This window comes from Dama dama, chromosome 33 (assembly GCF_033118175.1).
Source record: "Dama dama isolate Ldn47 chromosome 33, ASM3311817v1, whole genome shotgun sequence".
Taxonomy (NCBI): domain Eukaryota; kingdom Metazoa; phylum Chordata; class Mammalia; order Artiodactyla; family Cervidae; genus Dama; species Dama dama.
The window spans coordinates 62,876,399-62,898,530 of record NC_083713.1 but is presented as its reverse complement, the minus strand read 5'-3'; the positions used below and the strand labels follow the sequence as shown (position 1 = coordinate 62,898,530).

The window sequence follows — 22,132 nt, the reverse complement described above, 5'->3', positions numbered from 1 at the left end:
CAGAATAAGCAATTAAGAAAATTCAAAGCACTGAATCCAAAAGCAATTACTTGTTGCACTGTCTAGGAACCAGCATTTTCTATTTCATTTGTATTCTATTAATAGTTGAGCCATAATGTAGCAATAACCTCTCTTTTAAGCAACAAATGCATTACTGAAAAGTTATAAATCAACTAGATTTATAAATGAAATATATTATTTTTAAAATAAGGAATGAATTTGTTACAGAAAGATGAAATTCTTTTTATAGTTGATCCTTTTATAGATACTCATCTTCACATCATATCAGATTTTCTAAAAATGAAGTCAAATTAAATTTTATCATTTGTTTAATCTATTTATTTATTTGGGCCTACCATGTGGCTCGTGGCATCTTGGTTCCCTGATGGGATGGAACTTGGGCCCTCAGCAATCAAAGTGGAGAGTCCTAATCACTGGATCCCCAGGGAATTTCCTAAATTGCACTTTAAAAATGATAAGATACAAAGACACTAACTCCAAATTTATAATTATTAAATTAGCTCAATATTATTAAACGAGATTGATTTTTAAATATTAAAATGAATTCTTTAACCACTTGAATCCACATTATAAACACAGCCTGATTAGCACCTTTCTCACCAGTGGGTTTCCACAGTTATAGTTTTAATTTTCTAACATAAAAATTTCATATATCTTCAAATTCTTAGACCTCTGCAAGAAAAAATCCTATTAAATCACTGAACTATAAAGCTTCTTTAATATGACACTTTGTATTTAGATTGCAACTTTCATCTATTTCATTTTAAAAACCTCATTTCATTTTAAAAACAAATTTGCTTTAATTATCAATTACTTGCAGACTTATAAACTTCAGCCTCTCACTCCCCTAAAAAAGTAATTAATCTGTGTATAATGTTTAAGAATGTCAAGAATTTGACAAATATATATTATTAACAAATATGTACAACACGCCACAATCTAGAGAAGCAAGGATCACACCCCCACAGAGCTTACATTCTTGAGGGGTAGACCGAAAATAAACAGATAAACAAGGACATTAATTACAGTATATAGTACAAGTATTATGAAGGACCTTAAGAGGCTAATAGCCACTTTAGGCAAGCTGACCAGGAAAGTCCACTCTTAGGTGATGCCTGCTCTACAGTCTAAAGGATGTGAAAGAACCAGTCAGGTTCAAAGTTGATAGAAGAGCACTCTGGGTGAACAGAATAAGTGAAAGGATCCTAATTTGAGAAAGGGCTTAGTGATTTCTAGAAACAGAAAGCAGGCCAATGAGGTTAAACCAAGCAACAGAACGACATGAGATGAAGCTATTGAGATAAGCAAATGTCAAATCACAGAAGGCTGTCATAAAGAGTTTGGATTCCACTTTAAGAATGAAGGTAAATCAATGCAGATGTCTTGCCAAATACACTATTAGGCAGATATAGCTATTTAAATGTAATTAAAATAAAAAATTAAATTCCTCAGCTCCACCCACCATGTTTCAATTTTCAACAGCCACATATGGCTAGTGGCTATCATACTGAATGGTTCACATACACCAAACACTTCATTCTTCACTGAAAGTTGTATTGGATAGTAATCACTGGAAAGTTTTAAGCAGGGCAGGAACACAATCTGACTTATAGTTCAAAAACTACCAGATGAGGATAAAGCTGTCAATAGAAAGGCAGGGAGAAATGTTCTTATAGGACTTGGCCAGTCCACAAAGCCCATACTGCCTCAATGATGACTGAATTTAGAGGTGATTTATAACTCACACCTGTTCTCAGAAGCAACACTGAGTCAGTATCCCCAGTACCCTGTCAGCAATAATAACAAAACTCTGAATAAAGAATAGAAAAATGGCTCAAAAGGGGGGAATGCATGAAACTCCTCATCATGCTGCGAAGCACATGGCAAAAAATCATCTTAACAATGGAACTATAGAGATTTAGGAAATCTCTCAGAGGTAAAGCTAATAGGACTTGCTGATGGAGTACATAGGGGGAATGAGGGAAATGTGAAATCAAGATGTATGCTTAGTGTGATGGAGTTGTACAATTTACTGAGAGGCTGCACAAGTTACTTAAAGGCTAATGAACAAATGGATTGGGAAGAAAAAAAAATCAACAGATCTTTTAGGAATATATACAGTTAGAGATGACCACAAGATAAGAAGTGGACATGTCAAATAGACTTGAAAATACATCAGTCTGGAACTCTAGGGAGAGATCAATGGTGGTATGCGTTGGGAGTCACCTTGGGATAGTAAACCTATATCATTTTTTGCAGCCACCCAACATCTGGGACCCCTGCTATATTTAGAAATTTCCTTACATTACATATATGGGTGGGAGTCAGGTATCACCGTCCAAAAATAAAGCTGGAAATAACAGATTCTTGCTCTCCCAGTTTGCCTTACACATATAGATTTTGTTAATCAGATATACCCATTTCAGTCTTTAACCTAGAAAGTAAAAATTCAAAAGCATTGGGATTAAGTGAAATTTACTCTGGTAAGGGTAGTAACAGCAGAAAGAGTCATGTCCACTTTCCAGAAGGAATAAGGGCTTAGAAACCTTTCAGGGTAAGTGGCATAAGGGATACCATGTTTTAGTGACAGACACTGCAAGAAGCTAAGAAAAATATACAAAATATACAAAATCATTTTAGTACCTATTATCTTTGCTTTTTAATTTGTAAAAAAAAAAAAATTTAACAAATACTCCAAGAAAAAAAATATCCACTATGTTGAGGTCACATTGCAACTTTTATGAGGACTGAATCAGGCACTGTTATTAGTAAAAATAAACAATGAAACTAAAATAATCTTAATAAAAACTGTTCTAATAGAGTAATAAGAGAAAAAATAATTATTTAATATGAAGATGGAAGAATTCTGAAAGAGTAATGTTTAGAAAAAATTAAACTAAAATTATGAGCTGGCTCACTTATAATTCAAATAGGTACCTGACTGCATAAAGAATTTTAAAATGTAGTGGTACAATCTAATTAATAGAAAAGGAATGTTTTACTAATACTCAAAAGAAAAACACTTTTAGGAAACCATTTCCTATTTATACTATCTTTCTTAAAGAAGTACTTACATTTCTTGGTTGTAAAACTTACTATGAAGCCACATAATGAAGTCAGTTTAGTACTAGCATAACGATAGACACATCAATGGTTTAGAATTCAGAGTCCATAAATAAACACTTAGAGTCAGCTGATTTTTGACAAGGGTATCAAAATAATTCAAGAGAAAATGAATAATCTTTTCCAGAAATAGTGCTGGGCCAACTAGATGTTCATATCCACATATAAGAGTGAAACCAGACCCCTAACTCACACCATGCACAAAACAAGTAAAAATGATCAAGGGCTAAAACTAAAAAACTGTTAAAAGAAAGCATAAGAATAAATCTTGGTGACTGTGAGTTATGCAATGGTTTCTTAGATACAATGCCAAAGATAAAAGCAACAAAAGAATAGATAAAATGGATTTCACCAAAATTTAAAACTTTGGTGTTGCAAATAATACTATCCAGAAAGTAAGGGCAATCCACAAAAAGGGAAGAACAATCTGCAAACTATATCTAACAAAGGACTTAAATCTAGAATATACAAGAACAACTATAACTTAATGAAAAAAAAAGAAAACCCAATTTTTAAATGGGCAAAAGATCTGAATAGACATTTCTCTAAAGAAGATACATAAATGGCCAATAGGTACACAGAACGACGTTCAACATCATGAATATTAAGAAAATGGCAAATTAGAACTACAGCAGAACATCACTTTATACTTATTAGGATGGCTAATGTAAAAAAGATAGCTGACAAGAAGTTTGGCAAAGCGTGGAGAAAATTAGAAGCCTCAAACACTGATTGTGGGAATGTATACAAGTGTAATCATTGTGAAAATCAATATAGCAGTTCATCAAATGTTAAACATAATTACTATAAAACCTGAAAACTCTACCTCTAGGTATACACCCAAGATAAATGAAAATATACATCTACATAAAACGCACATACAAACTTTCATAGCAGCATTATTATAGTTAAAAAATAGAAACCTGAATGTTTATCAACTGATGAACTGATAAAGAAAATACAGTATATCCATGCGATGGAATATTATTTGACAGCAAAAAATGAATAAAATATTAATACGTGCTACAACATGGGATGAATCTTGAAAACATGCTAACTGACAAAAGCCAGTCACAAAGAACCACATATTGCGTGATTCCATTTTTATGAAAAATCTAAAAGAAGCAAATCCATAGAGACAGAAAGTAAATGAGTGGTTGCCTAGGGCAGGAGTCGGGGGGATGGAGGGAGAGTAGGAATACAGGGGAGGAGAATAAAGAGCAACGTCAAATGATTACTAGGTTTCTCTTTAGAGTGAAGAAAATGTTAAAAAACTAGATCATGATAATGGTTCTACAACTCTGAATATACCAAAACCCACAGAATTGTAAAATAAATGAATTTTGATTTTATTTTTGGGTGAATTTTATCTCATTAGGCTGTTTAAAAAAAAAAAAACCACTGTAAAAACCTCAATCAATGTAATTTTCAAGAATAACAAAATAAATAAGAGAATTTATATGGTAAACTTAACGGTACAGGGAGAGAAGCATTTGATAAAATTAAAGATCTGTTCAGAGTAAAAGCTCCCTGACATAGGAAAAACAGAAGAAGACATTTCATATGATGAAAAGATTTTACCAAAAACCTTCAGTGAACATCTTAAGGTAAAATGTTGACAGCTTTCTTTGCAAGGTCAGAAAAGACACAAAAATGCTTACTATCTCAAGTTTTATTTAACAATGGAAATCAATTGAACAAGGCAAAAGAAAAGGAGAAAAAAAATTTTAATTCACACATGACATAGGATTATGTACAGAGAATAAAAATAATCCAGTAGGAGATTTATAAGCAAATTTAGTAAGGTTGATGAATACATGACCAATATACAAAATCCATTATGTTCCTCTACATAGGCAAAAATGAGAAAATAAAACGTTAAAATTGATACCATTCTTAAAAACATCAAGAAATTCAAAGATCAGAAATAAATCTAATAAAAGGATGCACAAGACCTGTATATGGAAACTATAAAAGATTTCTAGAAAAGAAGGTGTAAAACAAAGAATTGATAACCCTGTTACTAGATTGGAACTGATAAGTGTCAGCAAAGAGGTGATGCCTATGCCACTGAAACAATACGAACACCAGTGAAAATAGGCCCTGTTTTCAGTTCTGAAGGTGGGGAAAGAACCAATATTTCTGGAGTGTCTGTCTTGTGCCAAGAACTTGAACATATGCTATCTCATGTAATTCTGCTAAGAACCCTATGAAATAAGTATAGCTCAGTTGGTAAAGAATCCACCTGCAATGCAGGAGACCCCGGTTCAATTCCCGGGTTGGGAAGATCCCCTGGAGAAGGGATAGCCTACCCACTCCAGTATTCTGGCCTGGAGAATTCCATGGACTACACAGTCCATGGTGTCGCAGAGTCAGATTCGGCTGAGTGACTTTCACTTTCATATTCACTAATGAGTAAACTATAACATGGTGGATAAGAACAGGATTCAAATACAAATTTCAGTTCAGTTCAGTCGCTCAGTTGTGTCCAACTCTATGCGACCCTGTGGACAGAAGCACACCAGACTTCCCTGTCTTTCATTAACTCCTGGAGCTTGCTCAAACTCATGTCCATCAAGCCGGTGATGCCATCCAACCATCTCATCCTCTGTTGTCCCCTTCTCTGCCTGCCTTCAATCTTTCCCAGCATCAGGGTCTTTTCCAATGGGTCACTTCTTCACACCAAGTAGCCAAAGTATTGGAATTTGAGCTTTAGCATCAGTCCTTCAAATGAATGTTCAGGACTGATTTGCTTTAGGATGGACTGGTTGGAACTCCTTGCAGTCCAAGGGACTCTCAAGAGTCTTCTCCAACACCATAGTTCAAAAGCATCAATTTGGCACTCAGCCTTCTTCATGGTCCAACTCTCACATCCATACATGACTACTGGAAAAATCATAGCTTTGACTAGATGGACCTTTGTCAGCAAAGTAATATCCCTGCTTTTTAACATGCTGTCTAGGTTTGTCATAGCTTTTCTTCCAAGGAGCAAGCATCTTTTAATTTCGTGGCTGCAGTCACCATCTGCAGTGATTTTGGAGCCCAAGAAAATTAAGTCTGTCACTGTTTCCATTGTTTCCCCATCTATTTGCCATGAAATGATGGGACTGGATGTTTATATGGCTACAAAGCCTGAAATGAAACGAAGCCTCATCCAAGATTTAAAACACAAACAAAATCAATCTATCAAACAAGCAATTCCTGTCTTGATGTATGCTTCTATGGAGTATACATACAGTCACTTAGAAAACTACTGATAATTTCTTCAATAACTACACATGCAACTATCATATGACTCAGCAACTGTACTCCTGGGCATTTACCCTAGAGGAAAAATGTCAAAATTTACGTCTACACAAAACTTATAACTATACTGAAATGTGAATGTTTACAGTAGCTTTATTCATTATAGTCAAAACCTCAAACCAGCCTGACTGGAATGGATCATTCTACAAGGTAAATGGTTAAACAAACTGGTACACACATATCATGGAATACTAGTCAGCAAAAAAATAAAAAAGGCACAACGGACACACACAATATGGATGAATCTCCAGAGATTTGTGCTGCTGAAAAAGTCAATCTCAAAAGGTTACATTTGACTCCACTTATGTAACATTCTTCAAATGACAAAACTGTAGAAATGGAGAAGAGATTAGCAGTTGCCAAGGGTTGAGGTGGGGAAAAGAAAGCACAGATTGTGACTTTAGAAGGGCAACATGAGGGACCCCTATGAGAGGGAATGTGCTCCATCTCCATGGTGTCAGTATCCTGTGTCACAGTTTACAAGGTATTACCATTGCAGGACACTGGGTAAAGGGTGGACAGGATTGTACCTGCATCATTTCTCACAACAGCTACGAATTTACAATGACTTCAAAATTAAAACTTCAGTTTTAAAAGTTGGAAAAGCAAACACACTGGCTTAACATGTAACAATGAATCTGAAGTTTGGCATAATGAGGGCCAAAAAGTTAAAACAGGATCACGTAGCTAGTGGCAGAGGTAATACATCTGGGTCTGTACTCTCTTTTCAAAGAAAGAATGCTCCATCTCAAAAAAAAAAAAAGAATGCTCCATCTCTGCCTCAGGGCTAAATCCCAGTGAAAATATCTATTTTAAATAGAATATTTGCTCTGTAAAGAATTTACAGTTAAAAAATACTCACTTAATGAATTTCATTTTTTTCATGTATTCAACAAAAAAAATATACTTGCATGTTTATGTAGAGCAGACATTGCAGAAGGCTCTGGATATATAATAAAATAGAACACACACAATTTTCAAGAAACACTACAGGGAATGTACCAGGCAGATGTTAGTGGAACATATAAGAGGGACAGTGTTCAGATTTGGGGTTTTGGAAGGCTTCTTAACAGATATACATATCAAGGCTGAGATCTGAAGAACAAATAGACAATAACCAGATAAGTTTATACAAAGGACTTCCCTGGTTCAGTGGCTAAGATGCCATGCTTCCAATTCAGGGGACCCAGGTTTGATCCCTGGTCAGAAAATTAGATCTCGCATGCCACAACTAAGACCTGGTGCAGTCAAATAAGTAAATAAATAAAAATAAATATATATATTTTAAAAGTATAAAGGGAATGAATTGGAAGTAAAAGGAAGAGAGCATGAAGGAATTCTCAGTCTGCATCTCACTATCAGTAAATCATTCCCTCTTCATTAAATCGCTTTTTTTTTTTATTTAGATTCTGGAACACTACACCCTCATGGATTTTATCATGTATCATTTTGTTTTGGTCTAAACTTTTCCCTTTTCCTCATCTCCCTGTCCTCTTAAGAGAGTACAAGGGCTCGGGTTTTAGCATCCTCTGCTCTATCCTTTAGAGATCTCATTGGTTTCATGCCTTTAAATACCACCTCTATGCCAATGACTCCCATACGCGTATGCGAAGATCAGACCTCTTCTTAACTTCAGATTTGTTTGCATATTTAACCAGACATTTCTACCTAGCCGTCTAACAGACATCTGAAACTTACTGTGGCCAAAATGAACTCTAGATCTTTCTCGCAAACCCTACTCCATCAAGGGTCTTCCCCATCCCATCTTGCCAGTTACTCACACCAATTCCTTGACTTGACGTTTTGCCTCACGTTGCACATCCAATCCACCACCATCTTCTGTTGGCTCTACATTCAAAACATATCCAGAATCCCACCATCTCCTACCACCTCCACACCTACTCGCCCGACCTGAGCCACCATCATGTTACCTCTAAGCCTGAATTCTTGCAACAGCCTGATCCTCCAGATGCCATCATGCTCCTTACATTCTCCTCAACTCAGCAGTCAGTGAAATACTTTCACAACGTAAATCTGATCACATTACTTCTCAGCACTCCTTGGTGGCTCCTGATTTTACCTGGATAACATCTCTGTCAATGGTTTACCAGCCCTTCTACACTCTGCACCCTTCTCCTATTACCTCCCCACCTCACTTTTTCCTATCAAACTTATGTTCTTACGCATTCCTGCTTTGGACTCCACACCAGCTGGTCCATCAGCCTATACCACTCTCCTCATCCCCATCCCCCACTGCTTCCTCTTTGCATGGCTACTGCCCTTGTTTCCTTCTAGACTTTCCTAAAATGCCAGTCTCTCAGTGAACACTTAACTTGACCACCTTATTTAAAACTACAATGTTTGTGCTTGCTTAGGCAGCACACACACTAAAATTAGAACAATATAGAGAACATTAACACGGCTCCTGCACAAGGATGACACACAAATTCATAAAGTGTTACATATTTTTGAGAGAGAACTTTAAAGTAAATATGACAAAACATTAACAATATGTGATTCTGGATTAAGAGCATATTTGTACCATTCTTGCGACTATATATCTTAAATTTTTCAGAATAAAATTTTTTAAAACAAAAAAATTGAACTCCCTTTTATCTGTTACCTGCTCTACTTTTTCCTTCCTGATACCACTCATCAACTTGTAAAACACTATATAGTTTACATACTTACCATGGGTTTTGTTTTTTTCTCTTTCCACTAGGCTAGAAACTCTCCAAAAGGGCATAAATTTTTGTCTGTTTTATTTCGGGTGTATTCCATGCACCTAGACCAGTGCCCGGCACTATGCACTTGATATTATTTGTTGTATTAAAACTTCAGGAGCTTCCCTGGTAGCTCAGTGGTAAAGAATCTGCCAGCCAATGCAGAGGACATGGGTTTGATCCCTGATCTGGGAAGATCCCACATACCTTAGAGCCACTAAGCCCATGTGCCACAACTACTGAGCCTGTGCTCTAGAGCTCAGAAGCCACAACCACTGAGGTCTGCTTTCCTGAAAGCCCATGCTCTGCAACAAGAGAAGTCACTGCAATGAGAGGCCCGCACACCACACTAGAGAGTAGTCCCCCACTCTTCGCCCCAACTAGAAAAGCCCGAGCAGCAACAAAAACACTGCAGCACAGCCAAAGATGAATAAATATTAAAAACAAAAAAATTCAAAGGGCAGGGACCATGATTAAACAGTCTAGAGGTAGAATAATTCCTAGAGATGAGACCACATAAGATGGGACCACTGGAGTGCGTAGCTGAACTAGTGTGAAAATAAAGTTTACAGGCAATACGACAGTTGAGGAACTAAAAACCTAACATACCAGATCAGCTAAGGTGTGCATTCAAATGTAGAAGTCAGAATGTAGGCAGACAGAAAGTAAACCAAGTTCAAGTTACAGCAGGGAAAATGACACAGTTTGCAAAGTGATTAAGATTAGAGAGGGGGTAGTTTATTAAATATGGATTAAATATGGTTTCATGTTAGAATATCAGGGTATTAGAATGCTGCAATTTAAAAGTAAGTTCAGGGTCTTCCATGGTGGTCCAGTGGCTAAGACTCCGAGCACCCAATGCAGGGGGCCCTGGTTCGATCCCTGGTTGGGGATTTAGATCCCAAATGCCACAGCTAAGAGTCAGCATGCCAAAACTAAAGACCCCACATGCTGCAGATAAGACCTAGCACTGCCAAATAAGTAAAATTAAATTTAAACACAAGCTCAGTTAATCTAGGTAACTAAATTTTATAAATTCATCCCAAACAAAAATTGTTAGTGGAAATGGTCCGAATTACTATGGCAATTTGGTTACATGGACACAAGTAAATGTAAAAATATTTTAAATAAATCTTGGGTGACTTATGACAAGCAACTTGATTACTCATTCCTCCTCTCCTCTCCTCTCATCCACTGATAATAGGAAGCAAGTAGTCAAAGATGAGGGAGGAGGACTACAAGCTAGTAACACCACTGCTTCCCCAAGTTAAGTACAGAAATAAGCATGTATTAACAGAAATAATTCCAAGTTCCTTATTGGAAATACAAATTGAGCTAAAATAAATTGCTAGTTCCCACAAATGGTGAATATGGAAGTCTAATGGACAACTCTGCTCTAAAGTACATGGATCCAGAAAACACAAGTTACCGAAACAAACTTGGGTCCACACGCTGACATGCAGTAAAGCCAATCTACTGACACCAGGTTGTGAAGAAGGAAAGCGGACATAGTATTAATTACAGGACACCAAGCAAGAACTCCAGGACTCTCAATGCTCAAAAAGCCTGAAATCCGCAAAGGTTTCGGCAAACCACTTTTAAAGGCAAGCAAAGGGAGGGGCATCCCAGAGCATGTGATCAGCTGTGCACAATTCTCTGACTGGTTGATGGTGAGCTAACAGGGCGGGGTCACAGGGGCTAACATCAATCCTTGGGCACCTGTAGGCTGTAGGGGCTATGTACTCATGGTCAACAATTAAGCAGTTACTTTCTCCCAGTTGGTGGGGGTTTTAGCAGCTGTAAAGAATCTGCCTGCAAGGCAGGAGATGTGGATTCGATCCCTGGGTCTGGAAGATCCCCTGGAGAAGGGAATGACTACCCACTCCAGTATTCTTGCCTGGAGAATTCCACGGACAGAGGAGCCTGGTGGGCTAGAGTCCATCAGAAACAACTGAGCAACTAACACTCTCACTTTAGCCTCTGTAAAACCACTCAGGAAGTGGGCACCAGAGACTATGCGCTAGGAAACACAGAGGAGCTAAAGCAGAGGGCATGACAGAAGGGTCTGCCCGGAAGGCCCTAGAGGGTCCTGCTCAGTTACAGACACACTCACAAAAACAACAGCAGCAGTTTGAATATGAGTTTGAAAAGGCAGTCTATGAAGATGTCACTTACCTACTCAGATACTTTCAGCTATTACCCACAAAATCATATACTCAAATCTTAGGAACTCTTCAGATTTCATCAGAATTTATAAATGTACCTATTTGATATTTTGCCATACTTCATAGTTTCATAACAGAGAACATTCTGCTTCGTGTTTTATCTGATATAGGTATACTTAAGGATTGTCAGTAAGTTACAAACGAAATTTAATAAATTAACATCATGTTTTGTTAATAAAATTGAATCATGTTCTAAAATGATAATAGATCAAGTTTAGAAAACCATAAAATCACATAATATTTTAAAAATAACTGACGGGACTTTAAAATTGCCGTATCTAATATCTAATTACTTTAAAAGCAAGGACACTACAATCTTCCATTCTACAGGGAACTGTTTTCAGACAGATAAAATAACTCCTACTAATGAATGATCTCTTTCTGTCAGGCAGTACAGTAGGAAAATTTAGAAAATCTATAATTCTCAAAACAACTCACAAAGATAAGTTATCATTATCCTCACATTAAGGACAAGAAAACTGAGATTCAGAGATATTAAATAATTTATCACCAGTTGGTAAGTGGTGATATTAAGTCTAGAACTCTGACTGGTCTAATGTAAAGTCTGAATTTTGCTATTATGCAACACTGCCTCTTAAAATCATTCATTCAACAAGTAACTGTTGAGTGGCTATTATGTATTAGGCATTGAAGAGGGTGCCAGGTAAACAAAGATGACTTTGTGCCATTGGAGCCTCACCCTCCAGCTAAATCTAAGATGGAAATAAGAGTTATAAACAAATAATTGCAGCACAATGAAGTAAGCGCTATGAAAGAAGTATACATAACAATACCACACATAAGTGAGAGTGTTGAACCAAGTGAGGTAGCAAGCAATCAAAGGAGGCTTCACTTAGAAAAAATGCTTGGAATGCAGTATACCTTATTTAAATACTTGGTGTAACTCAAAACTTAAAGAAAGAGGGGAATTTGCTGATGGAAAATCAAGGAGATTCTAAAGAGAAAGAGGCCATAATTGCAAAACTATAAAGTTTCACAAAATCCTAAGCAGTTTAGCATAACTAAAAAATTAAACGCTTTGTGACAAGTGGTAAAGAAGTAAAAATAGGTCAGGTCAGGGAGGTTTCCTCATGCCATATTAAAAAAAGAGTTTAGACTTTATTCTGTAAGAAATTGGGAGCCTTTCCTAGAGTTTAACCAAGTCACTACTTTACAAATATTACCTTGGCAAATTTGTAAGAATGCATGTGGGGACAAGGACAATCTTTAGAGGAGTACTACAAATAGTCTGGGTAATATATTATATGATCTCTTAGCTTCGGACTCCTACATCTAATTACTTACCTGACATCTTGGATGTCTCAAAGTGCTGGGCTGCACCCCACAGTCCTATAAGGCCTGCACTTGCCCAGTTTTAAGACCGAAGAAAGAGCCTGGAGTTAGCAACAGAGACAGCAGTTTAATGGATGAGGGCACTTACATGTCTGAAAGCAGGGTTCTGGAGAACTACCCCACCATGTGCTTCTAACAGGAGGCAAGGCAAGGTGGCAGCCTTTGCTCCCCGGGGTTAGGTGGGGAATTGATGTCTGGTGGGTGCATCAGCTACCTGGGAAACCAGTAGAGAAGCCCACCCTCAAGATCTCTTTGATAAAAGCAATCACTAGTTGGCCTGGGGGAAATGTAAGCAGGAAGGTCAGTCAGGTGAGTAGGGCACAGAGGAAGACACTGGCTGGTGGAGCAGGCAGCGCACAGAGCCCAACAGAACAGCCGTCCTGACTGGCCTGACCGTACACACAGACATTTCTAGCCTAAATGTCCAAGACCAAAGTCTTCTGGTCTCCATCAAACCGTGTGCTCCCTGACCAACTCTCTCAGTAATAATGCAATCATGAAGTTACTCAAACCAGTAAATTGAGTTCATTCTCGTTTTTCACTTCTTCTTTAGCCACATTAAATTGATTAATTATTAACTATTCCCCAAACATATCGCAAACCCATTCGTTTCTTTCCACTCCGACAGGCATCACTCACCCCAAGCCATCAGTGTTCCACAGGAATATGCAGTACTTCCCAATAGGACTCTCCTACATTTATCTTAGTATCAGTTCACTTCCTTTATGCACTTACTGTGATTGAAAATTATTTTGATCTGTTTCCTCTCTCATTACAATGTCTTTATGAAGTCAAGGACCACAAACTTTTCATCCTGTTTTACTTCAGTACACTAGTATTGGGTTTCCCAGGTGGCGCTAGTAGTAAAGAACACACCTGCCAATGCAGAAGACATATGAGAAATGGGTTCAATCCCGGGGTCAGGAAGATCCCCTGGAGGAGGGCAAGGCAAACTATTATTTATCCTTGTATTATGGCCAGTATTATTGCCAGGAGAATCCTATGGACAAATAAGCCTGGCAGGCTACAGTCCATAGGGTCGCAAAGAGTTGGACAAGACGGAAGTGACTTGGTAGGCACACACCCACTCTAGCATTGTGGTTCAGTCGCTAAGTTGTGTCTGACTATTTGTGACCCATGAACAGCAACATGCCAGGCTTCGCTGTCCTTCATCATCTCCTGGAGCTTGTTCAGACTCATATCCATTTTAAAACTGCCATTATCTAATATCTGCTATATCAATATGAGTCAGTGATACCATCCAACCATCTTGTACTGTCGTCCCATTCTCCTCCTGCCTTCAATGTTTCCCAGCATCAGTGTTTTTTCTAATAAGTCAGCTCTTTACATCCAGTGGCCAAAGTTTTGGAGCTTCAGCATCAGTCCTTCCAATGAATATTCAGGATTGATTTCCTTTAGAAGTGACTGGTTTGATCTCCTTGCATTTCAAGGGACTCTCAAGAGACTTCTCCAACACCACAATTAAAAGGCATTGGCTCTTTGGTGCTCAGACTTTTTATGGTCCAAATCTCCTATCCATACGTTGACTACTGGAAAAACCATAGCTTTGACTAGATGGACCTTTGTCAGCAAGGTAATGTCTCTGTTTTTCAATACGTTGTCTTGGTTTGTCATAGCTTTTCTTCCAAGGAGCAAGTGTCTTTCAATTTCATGACTGCAGTCACCATCTGCAGTGATTTTGGAGCCCAAGAAAATAAAGTCTGTCACTGTTTCCATTGTGTCCCATCTATTTTCCACGAAGTAATGGGACCAGATGCCATGATCTTGGTTTTCTGAATGCTGAATTTTAAGCCAGCTTTTTCACTCTCCTCTTTCATTTTCATAAAGAAGCTCTTTAGTTCCTCTTTGCTTTCCACCATAAGGGTGATATCATCTGCATATCTGAGATTATTGATAATTCTCCCTGCAATCTTGATTCCAGCTTGTGCTTCATCCAGCCCTGCATTTCACATGATGTACTCAAATATAAGTTAAATAAGCTGGTGACAATATACAGCATTGACGTACTCCTTTCCCAATTTGGAAGCAGTCCACTGTTCCATATCCAGTTCCATGTCCGGTCCTGTTGCTTCTTCACCCACATACAGGTTTCTCAGGAGGCAACTAAGGCGGTCTGGTACTCCCATCTCTTTACGAATTTTACACAGTTTGTTGTGATCCACACAGTCAAAGGCTTTAACGTAGTCAATAAAGCAGATGCTTTTCTGGAATTGTCTTGCTTGTTCTATAATCCAGTGGATGTTGGCAACTTGATCTCTGGTTCCTTTGTCTTTTCTAAATCCAGCTAGAACATCTGGAAGTTCTTGGTTCATGTACTGTTGAAGCTGGAGCCTACCTTGGAGAATTTTGAGCATTACTCTGCCAGCATATGAAATGAGAGCAATTGTGTGGTAGTTTGAGCATCCTTTGGCATTGCCCTTCTTTGGGATTGGAATGAAAACTGAACTTTCCCAATCCTGTGGCCATTGCTGAGTTTTCCAAATTTGCTGGCATACTGAATGCAGCACATTAACAGCATCATCTTCTAGGATTTGAAATGGATCAGCTGAATTCCATTACCTCCACTAGCTTTGTTCACAGTGATGCTTCCAAAGCCCTCATATTCAACGAGAGAGTCCAAAAAGCAGTACTTGGATGCAATCTCAAGAATGACAGAACGATCTCTGTTCGTTTCCAAGGCGAACCATTCAATATGACAGTAATCCAAGTCTATGCCCCAACCACTGATGCCAAAAAAGCTGAAGTTGAATGGTTCTATGAAGACCTAACAAGACCTTCTATAACTAACACCAAAAAAGATGTCCTTTTCATCAAAGGGGACGGGAATTCAAAAGTAGGAAGTCAAGAGATACCTGGAGTAACAGGCAAGTTTGGCCTTGGAGTACAAAATGAAGCAAGACAAAGGCTAACAGAGTTTTACTAAGAGAACAAAACTTGGCAAACTTGTTTGGTCAGAGCAAACACCCTCTTTCAACAACACAAGAGATGATTCTACACATGGACATCACCAGACGGCCAATACAAAACCAGATTGATTATATTCTTTGCAGCCAAAGGTGGAGAAGCTCTATACAGTCAGCAAAAACAAGATCAGGAGTTGACTGTGGCTCACATCATGAACTCCTTATTGCAAAATTCAGACTTAAACCGAAAAAAAGTAGGGAAAATCACTAGGCCATTCAGGTATGACCTAAATCAAATCCCTTACGATTATACAGTGGAAGTGACAAATAGATTCAAAGCAACAGATCTGATAGACAGAGTGCCTAAAGAACTATGGATGGAAGTTCATTACAATATACAGGAGGTGGTGATCAAAACCATCTCCAAGAAAAGGAAAGGCAAAATGGTTGTCTGAGGAGGCCTTACAGATAGCTGAGAAAAAAGAGAAGCTAAAGGCAAAGGTGAAAAGGAAAGCTACATCCATCTGAATGCAGAATTCCAAAGAAAAGCAAGGAGAGATAAGAAAACCTTCCGAAGTAAACAATGCAAAGAAATAAAGGAAAACAACAGAATGGGAAAGACTAGAGACTGCTTCAAGAAAATTAAGAGATACCAACGGATTATTTCATGCCAATATGGGCACAATAAAGGACAAAAATGGTATAGACCTAACAGAAGCAAAAGATATTAAGGAGAGGTGTCAAGAACACACAGAAGAACTGTACAAAAAAAAATCTTAAGGACCCAGATAACCACAATGATGTGATCACTCACCTAGAGTCCGACATCCTGGAGTGTGAAGTCAAGGGGGCCTTAGGAAGCATCACTCTAGTATTAGCCCAGGTCAATAAAAATAATATTAACAAAATCCAGCACCCACTAAGCACCAGGCATATATTAAATGCTTTACATATATTAAGTCATTTTAGTTTAACAATGGCCTGCGATTTCCTTTGTCTCAGTTTTACAGATAAGTAAACAAAGGCACTTGATAGTTAAGTATTCTGCCAAAGGTCACTCAAGGAGTACAAGGAAGAACTCACAATCAAGCCTTCCCAGCCTGGAGCCCATCTTTTTGACCATTACCTAATACCTTTCATAAGAGATGCTCAATATTTCATGACCAAATACACAATTGACATAGAGAGTAAAAAAGAAGAGGAACACATTAAGGAGATAGGGTGAATCTGAGGTACTCTGAAAAGACACAGTAGAATAAGTAGTTACAAATAGAAATAAAAGCATTCAGAAGTTATCAGATCCTACAGAAAGCCCCTACAAAATATTAGCCTCTGTATAAAAAGTAAGTATATATTGCTAAAAATTATATGTGCTCTTAAAGTGTCACCATTTAGTTCCAACTCTAATAAAAACATATTTTAACAAAGCACAGAATGCCCCAATTAACCTTGACTATACAATGAAAAATTCTGTACTGTTAATATGAAATGAATATGCCTTTAGGTAGTATTCTACATCTGTAAAAATGTCAAACTTGCATTTTGTTAAAATATAACAGTACAGATATTGGGACTTCCTTGGCAGTCCAGTGGTTAAGACTCTGCACTTTATCTACAGGGAGAAAGGGTTCGGTTCCTGACCTGGGCGCTAAGATCCTGCATACCACATGGTGCAGCCAAAAAATTAAAAGTGCAGATACTTGTTTCTAACTTGACAAAATGACACCAAAATCCATCTAATAAAAAGCAAGAAAATGTGAGAACAGTGAGAAAACATCTAAAGAAGTGAAAGCACGCCATACCAGATACAAAAACATAAAGTTACAGAAATTAAGAAAATGGGTATGGTACAAGAAAATGACACCAAAATCCATCTAATAAAAAGCAAGAAAATGTGAGAACAGCGAGAAAATTTCTAAAGAAGTGAAAGCACGCCATACCAGATACAAAAACATAAAGTTACAGAAATTAAGAAAATGGGTATGGTACAAGTCAAAGAAAAGAACAATCAAACAGAAGAGAACCCAAACAAAACCAAGTATATATAAATTGTGAAACTGAAACAGGAGGGAGGTGGGCAGGGCACAACCTTTAAAAGAAGAACATAGTCTGACGACATGACATAAACTTATTAGAAACAAATAGGTTCAAGATAGCACATATTTGACTTCCACTAGACCTTGAGCCTCAGTACACATTCACTGTAACATATCAACAAGCTAAATGATACATACACAGGCACCATGACAGTTCTAAGGCTAACCATAAAGGACAAAAAATGGGCAGTGGCCCAATTCCTAGAAATCCCCACTCCTTCCCCCAAATATTTGGACTACTCCTCCCATTCATTAGCCTATGAAATTACCCAATTTAGAAAAGGAAGAGGGACCAGAGACCAAATTGCTAATATCTGTTGGGTCATAGACAAAGCAAGACAATTTCAGAAGAACATCTACTTCTGTTTCATTGAAAAACATCCCTGGTGGCTCAGAGGGTAAAGGCGTCTGCTTGCAATACGGGAGACCCGGGTTCAATCCCTGGGTGGGGAAGATCCCCTGGAGAAGGAAATGGCAACCCACTCCAGTATTCTTGCCTGGAGAATCTTATGGACGGAGGAGCCTCGTAGGCTACAGTCTATGGGGTTACAAAGAGTCGGACACAACTGAGAAAGGACTATGCTAAAGCCTTTGTGTGGATCGCAACAAACTGTAAAATTCTGAAAGAGATGGGAATACCAGACCACCTTAGCTGCCTCCTGAGAAACCTATATGCAGGTCAAGAAGCAACAGTTAGAACTGGATATGGAACAACGAACTGGTTCCACATTGGGAAAGGAGTACGTCAAGGCTGCATATTGTCACCAGCTTATTTAACTTATATTTGAGTACATCATGTGAAATGCAGGGCTGGATGAAGCACAAGGTGGAATCAAGATTGCAGGGAGAAATATCAATAACCTTAGATATGGAGATGACACCACCCTTATGGCAGAAAGCGAAGAGGAACTAAAGAGCCTCTTGATGAAAGTGAAAGAGGAGAGTACAAAAAGCTGGCTTAAACCTCAACATTCAAAAAACGAAGATCATGACATCTGGTCCCGTCATTTCATGGCAAATAGATGGGGAAACAATGGAAACAGTGACAGACTTTTTCTTGGACTCCAAAATCACTGCAGATGGTGACTGTAGCCACGAAATTAAAAGACACTTGCTCCTTGGAAGAAAAGCTATGACCAACCTAGACAACATATTAAAAAGCAGAAATATTACTTTGCCAACAAAGGTCCATCTAGTAAAAGCTATGATTTTTCCAGTAGTCATGTATGGATGTGAGTTGGACTATAAAGAAGGCTGAATGTTGAAGAACTGACGGTTTTGAACTGTGGTGTTGGAGAAGACTCTTGAGAGTCCCTTGAACTGCAAGGAGATCAAACCAGTCCATCCTAAAGGAAATCAACCCTGAATATTCATTGGAAGGACTGATGCTAAAGCTGAATCTCCAATACTTTGGCCACCTGATGCAAAGAGCTGACTCAGGAGAAAAGACCCTGATACTGGGAAACATTGAAGGTAGGGAAAGGGGACAAGAAAGGAGGAGATGCATCACTGACTCAATGGACATGAGTTTGAGCAAGCTGTGGGAGATGGTGAAGGACAGGGAAGTCTGGCGTGGTGCAGTTATGGGGTCGCAAAGAGTCGGAGACGACTGAGGGACTGAACAAAACATAAATACAAATAGATTCAAAGGATTAGATCTGGGAGACACAGGGACTGAAAAACGAAGGATGGACGTTTATACCACTGTATAGGAGGTGGTGACCAAAACCATCCCAAAGAAAAAGAAATGCAAGAAGTCAAAGCGGTTATCTAAGAAGGCCTTACAAACAGCTGAGAAAAGAAGAGAACTGAACTGCAAAGGAGAAAGAGAAAGATATACCCAACTGAATGCAGACTTCCAGGGAACAGCATGAAGAGACAAGAAAAAGTCTTTCTTTTTAAGTGAACAATGCAAAGAAATAGAGGAAAGCAACAGAATGGGAAAGACTGGAAATATCTTCAAGAAAATTAGAGACACCAGGGGAACATTTCATGCAAAGATGGGCACAATAAAGGATAGAAACAGCAAGGGTCTAAGAGAAGCAGAAGAGATTAAGAAGAGGTGGCGAGAATACACAGAATACGTAAACAAACAAACAAAAAAAGGTGTTAACAACCCAGATAACCAGATGGTGTGGTCACTCACCTAGAGCCAGATATCCAGGACTATGAAGTCAAGTAGGCCTTAGGAAGCATTACTACCAACAAAGCTAGTGGAGTAATGGGATATCAGCTGAGCTATTTCAAATCCTAAAAGATGATGCTGTTAAGGTGCTGCACTCAATATGCCAGCAAATGTGGAAAGCTCAGCACTGGCCACGGGACTGGAAAAGGTCAGTGTTCATTCTGATCCCAAAGAAGGGCAATGTGGAAGAATGTTCAAAATAGCATGTTTCACATGCTAGCAAGGTAATGTTCAAAATCCTTTAAACTAGGTTTCAGCAGTATGTGAACCAAGAACTTTCAGATGTACAAGCTGGATATAGAAAAGGCAAAGGAACCAGAGATCAAACTGCCAGCATCCGCTGGATCACAGAAAAAGCAAGGGAACTCCAGAGAAACATCTACTTCTGATTCACTGACTACACTGAACTCTTTGACTGGGTGGATCATAATAAACTGTGGAACATTCTTAAAGAGATGGGAATACTACATCACCTTACCTGACTCCTAGGAAACCTGTATGCAGGACAAGAAGCAATAGTTAGAACAGGACATGGAAAAACGGACAGGTTCAAAATCAGAAAAGGAGTATGTCAAGGCTATATACTGTCACTGTACTTATTTAATTTATATGCAGAGTGCATCATGGGAAATGGAGGGCTAGATGAAGCACAAGCTGGAATCAAGACTGCCTGGGGAAATATTAACAATCTCAGATATGCAGATGATACCATATGTACAAAGTGAAGAGGAACTAAAGAGCCTCTTGATAAAGTGAAAGAGGAGAGTAAAAAAGGTGGCTTAAAACTCAACATTCAAAAAACTAAGATCATGGTATCCGGTCCCATCACTTCGTGACAAACAGATGTGGGAAAAGTGGAAACAATGGCAAATTTTATTTTCTTGGGCTCCAAAATCACTGCAGTCACCAAATTAAAAGACACTTATTCTCTGGAAGAAAAGCTATGACAAGCCTACACAGTGTATTAAAAAGCAGAGACATCACTTTGCTGACAAAGGTCCATACACTCCAAGCTATGCTTTCCAGTAGTCATGTATGGATGTGAGAGTTGGACCATAAAGAATGCTGAGTGTCAAAGAAATGATTTTTTCAAATTGTGGTGTTGGAGCAAACTCTTTAGTCCCTTGTACAGCAAGGAGATCAAAGCAATCAATACTGAATGTTCATTGGAATGATTGATGCTTAAGCTGAAGCCCCTATACTTTGGCCACCTGATGCAAAGAGCTGACTCATTAGAAAAGACCCTGATGCTGGCAAAGATTAAGGACAGGAGGAGAAGGGGTGACAGGATGAGATTTGATGGATGGCATCACCGATTCAACAGACATGAGTTTGAGCAAACTGTGGAAAATAGTGAAGGACAGGGAAGCGTGGTGTGCTGCAGTGCATGGGGTCCAGAAGTGTCAGCCATGACTTAGCAACTAAACAACATAAAAACTGTCAACCCCAAAGTCTGCGGCCACTGTTACGTTTTGAGATGGCCCACACTGCCTGTGGAGTGTGTTTCTCTCTAAATAAATCCATTTCTTACCTATGAGTTTCTTTCTCATTCAATACTTGCTGTGAAAAGACATCAAGAACATGAGCTTTATTAATTCCTAAGATTATATGTGGTCTCAGCTAAAAGTCTGTGGGTTCAAGTCCCATTCTGGGTTTTGGCTAGGTCCAAGTCCCAACCCATGGGCTCAACTCCCAATCTGGCTACATGGTTTCAAAATCAAATGTAAAAACAGATAAAAATTGCATATATATATTATGTTTTATTATCTACTTTCTATTCATCATAAAGCTTTTTTAAGTATCACAAATAATCTAGAAACCATAAGGGCAAATACATAAATTTCAACACTAAAATAATTTATACTATATCAAAGAAGAACAGAATTAAAAAGTTAAAAACATCAAATTCAAAATGAAAGTAAAAGCAAAATACACAACAAGTTAAAAACCTATTAAGTAATTTCTTTAAAATTACTAAGAGTCTGTGAAAGATAACAGTCTACTCAAAAGAGATTAAACAACAATGGACAATGTACACATAAAAGATGCTCAACATCAACCAAATTCAACTAGATAGAATTAAATAAATGACAGATCACTTTTTACAATCAGACTGAATAGAATAAAAGATGGGAAACTGGTGCTCTGAAACACTGTTAGTTAGTAGGAAAGAAAA

The 22,132-nt window shown here is 38.2% G+C and overlaps 1 protein-coding gene and 1 non-coding gene across 5 annotated transcripts in view; one reads left to right on the top strand and one right to left on the bottom strand.

Annotated features, from left to right (window-relative positions):
- ZRANB3 (zinc finger RANBP2-type containing 3) overlaps window positions 1-22,132 on the bottom strand; it is a 285,930-nt gene that overhangs the window by 260,114 nt on the left and 3,684 nt on the right. The window contains exon 1 of one of the 4 annotated variants that reach the window (XM_061135063.1): window positions 357-517. The exons of the other annotated variants lie outside the window; for them this stretch is intronic. Coding sequence (XP_060991046.1) covers window positions 357-373 — 17 coding nt within the window. The 5' untranslated portion in view covers window positions 374-517. Of the gene's footprint in view, window positions 1-356; window positions 518-22,132 lie in introns of those variants that run through there. 4 annotated transcript variants of the gene reach the window in all.
- On the top strand, window positions 8,814-8,920 carry LOC133051328 (U6 spliceosomal RNA). The gene has a single exon (XR_009691830.1). It is a non-coding gene; the product is annotated as a U6 spliceosomal RNA (small nuclear RNA).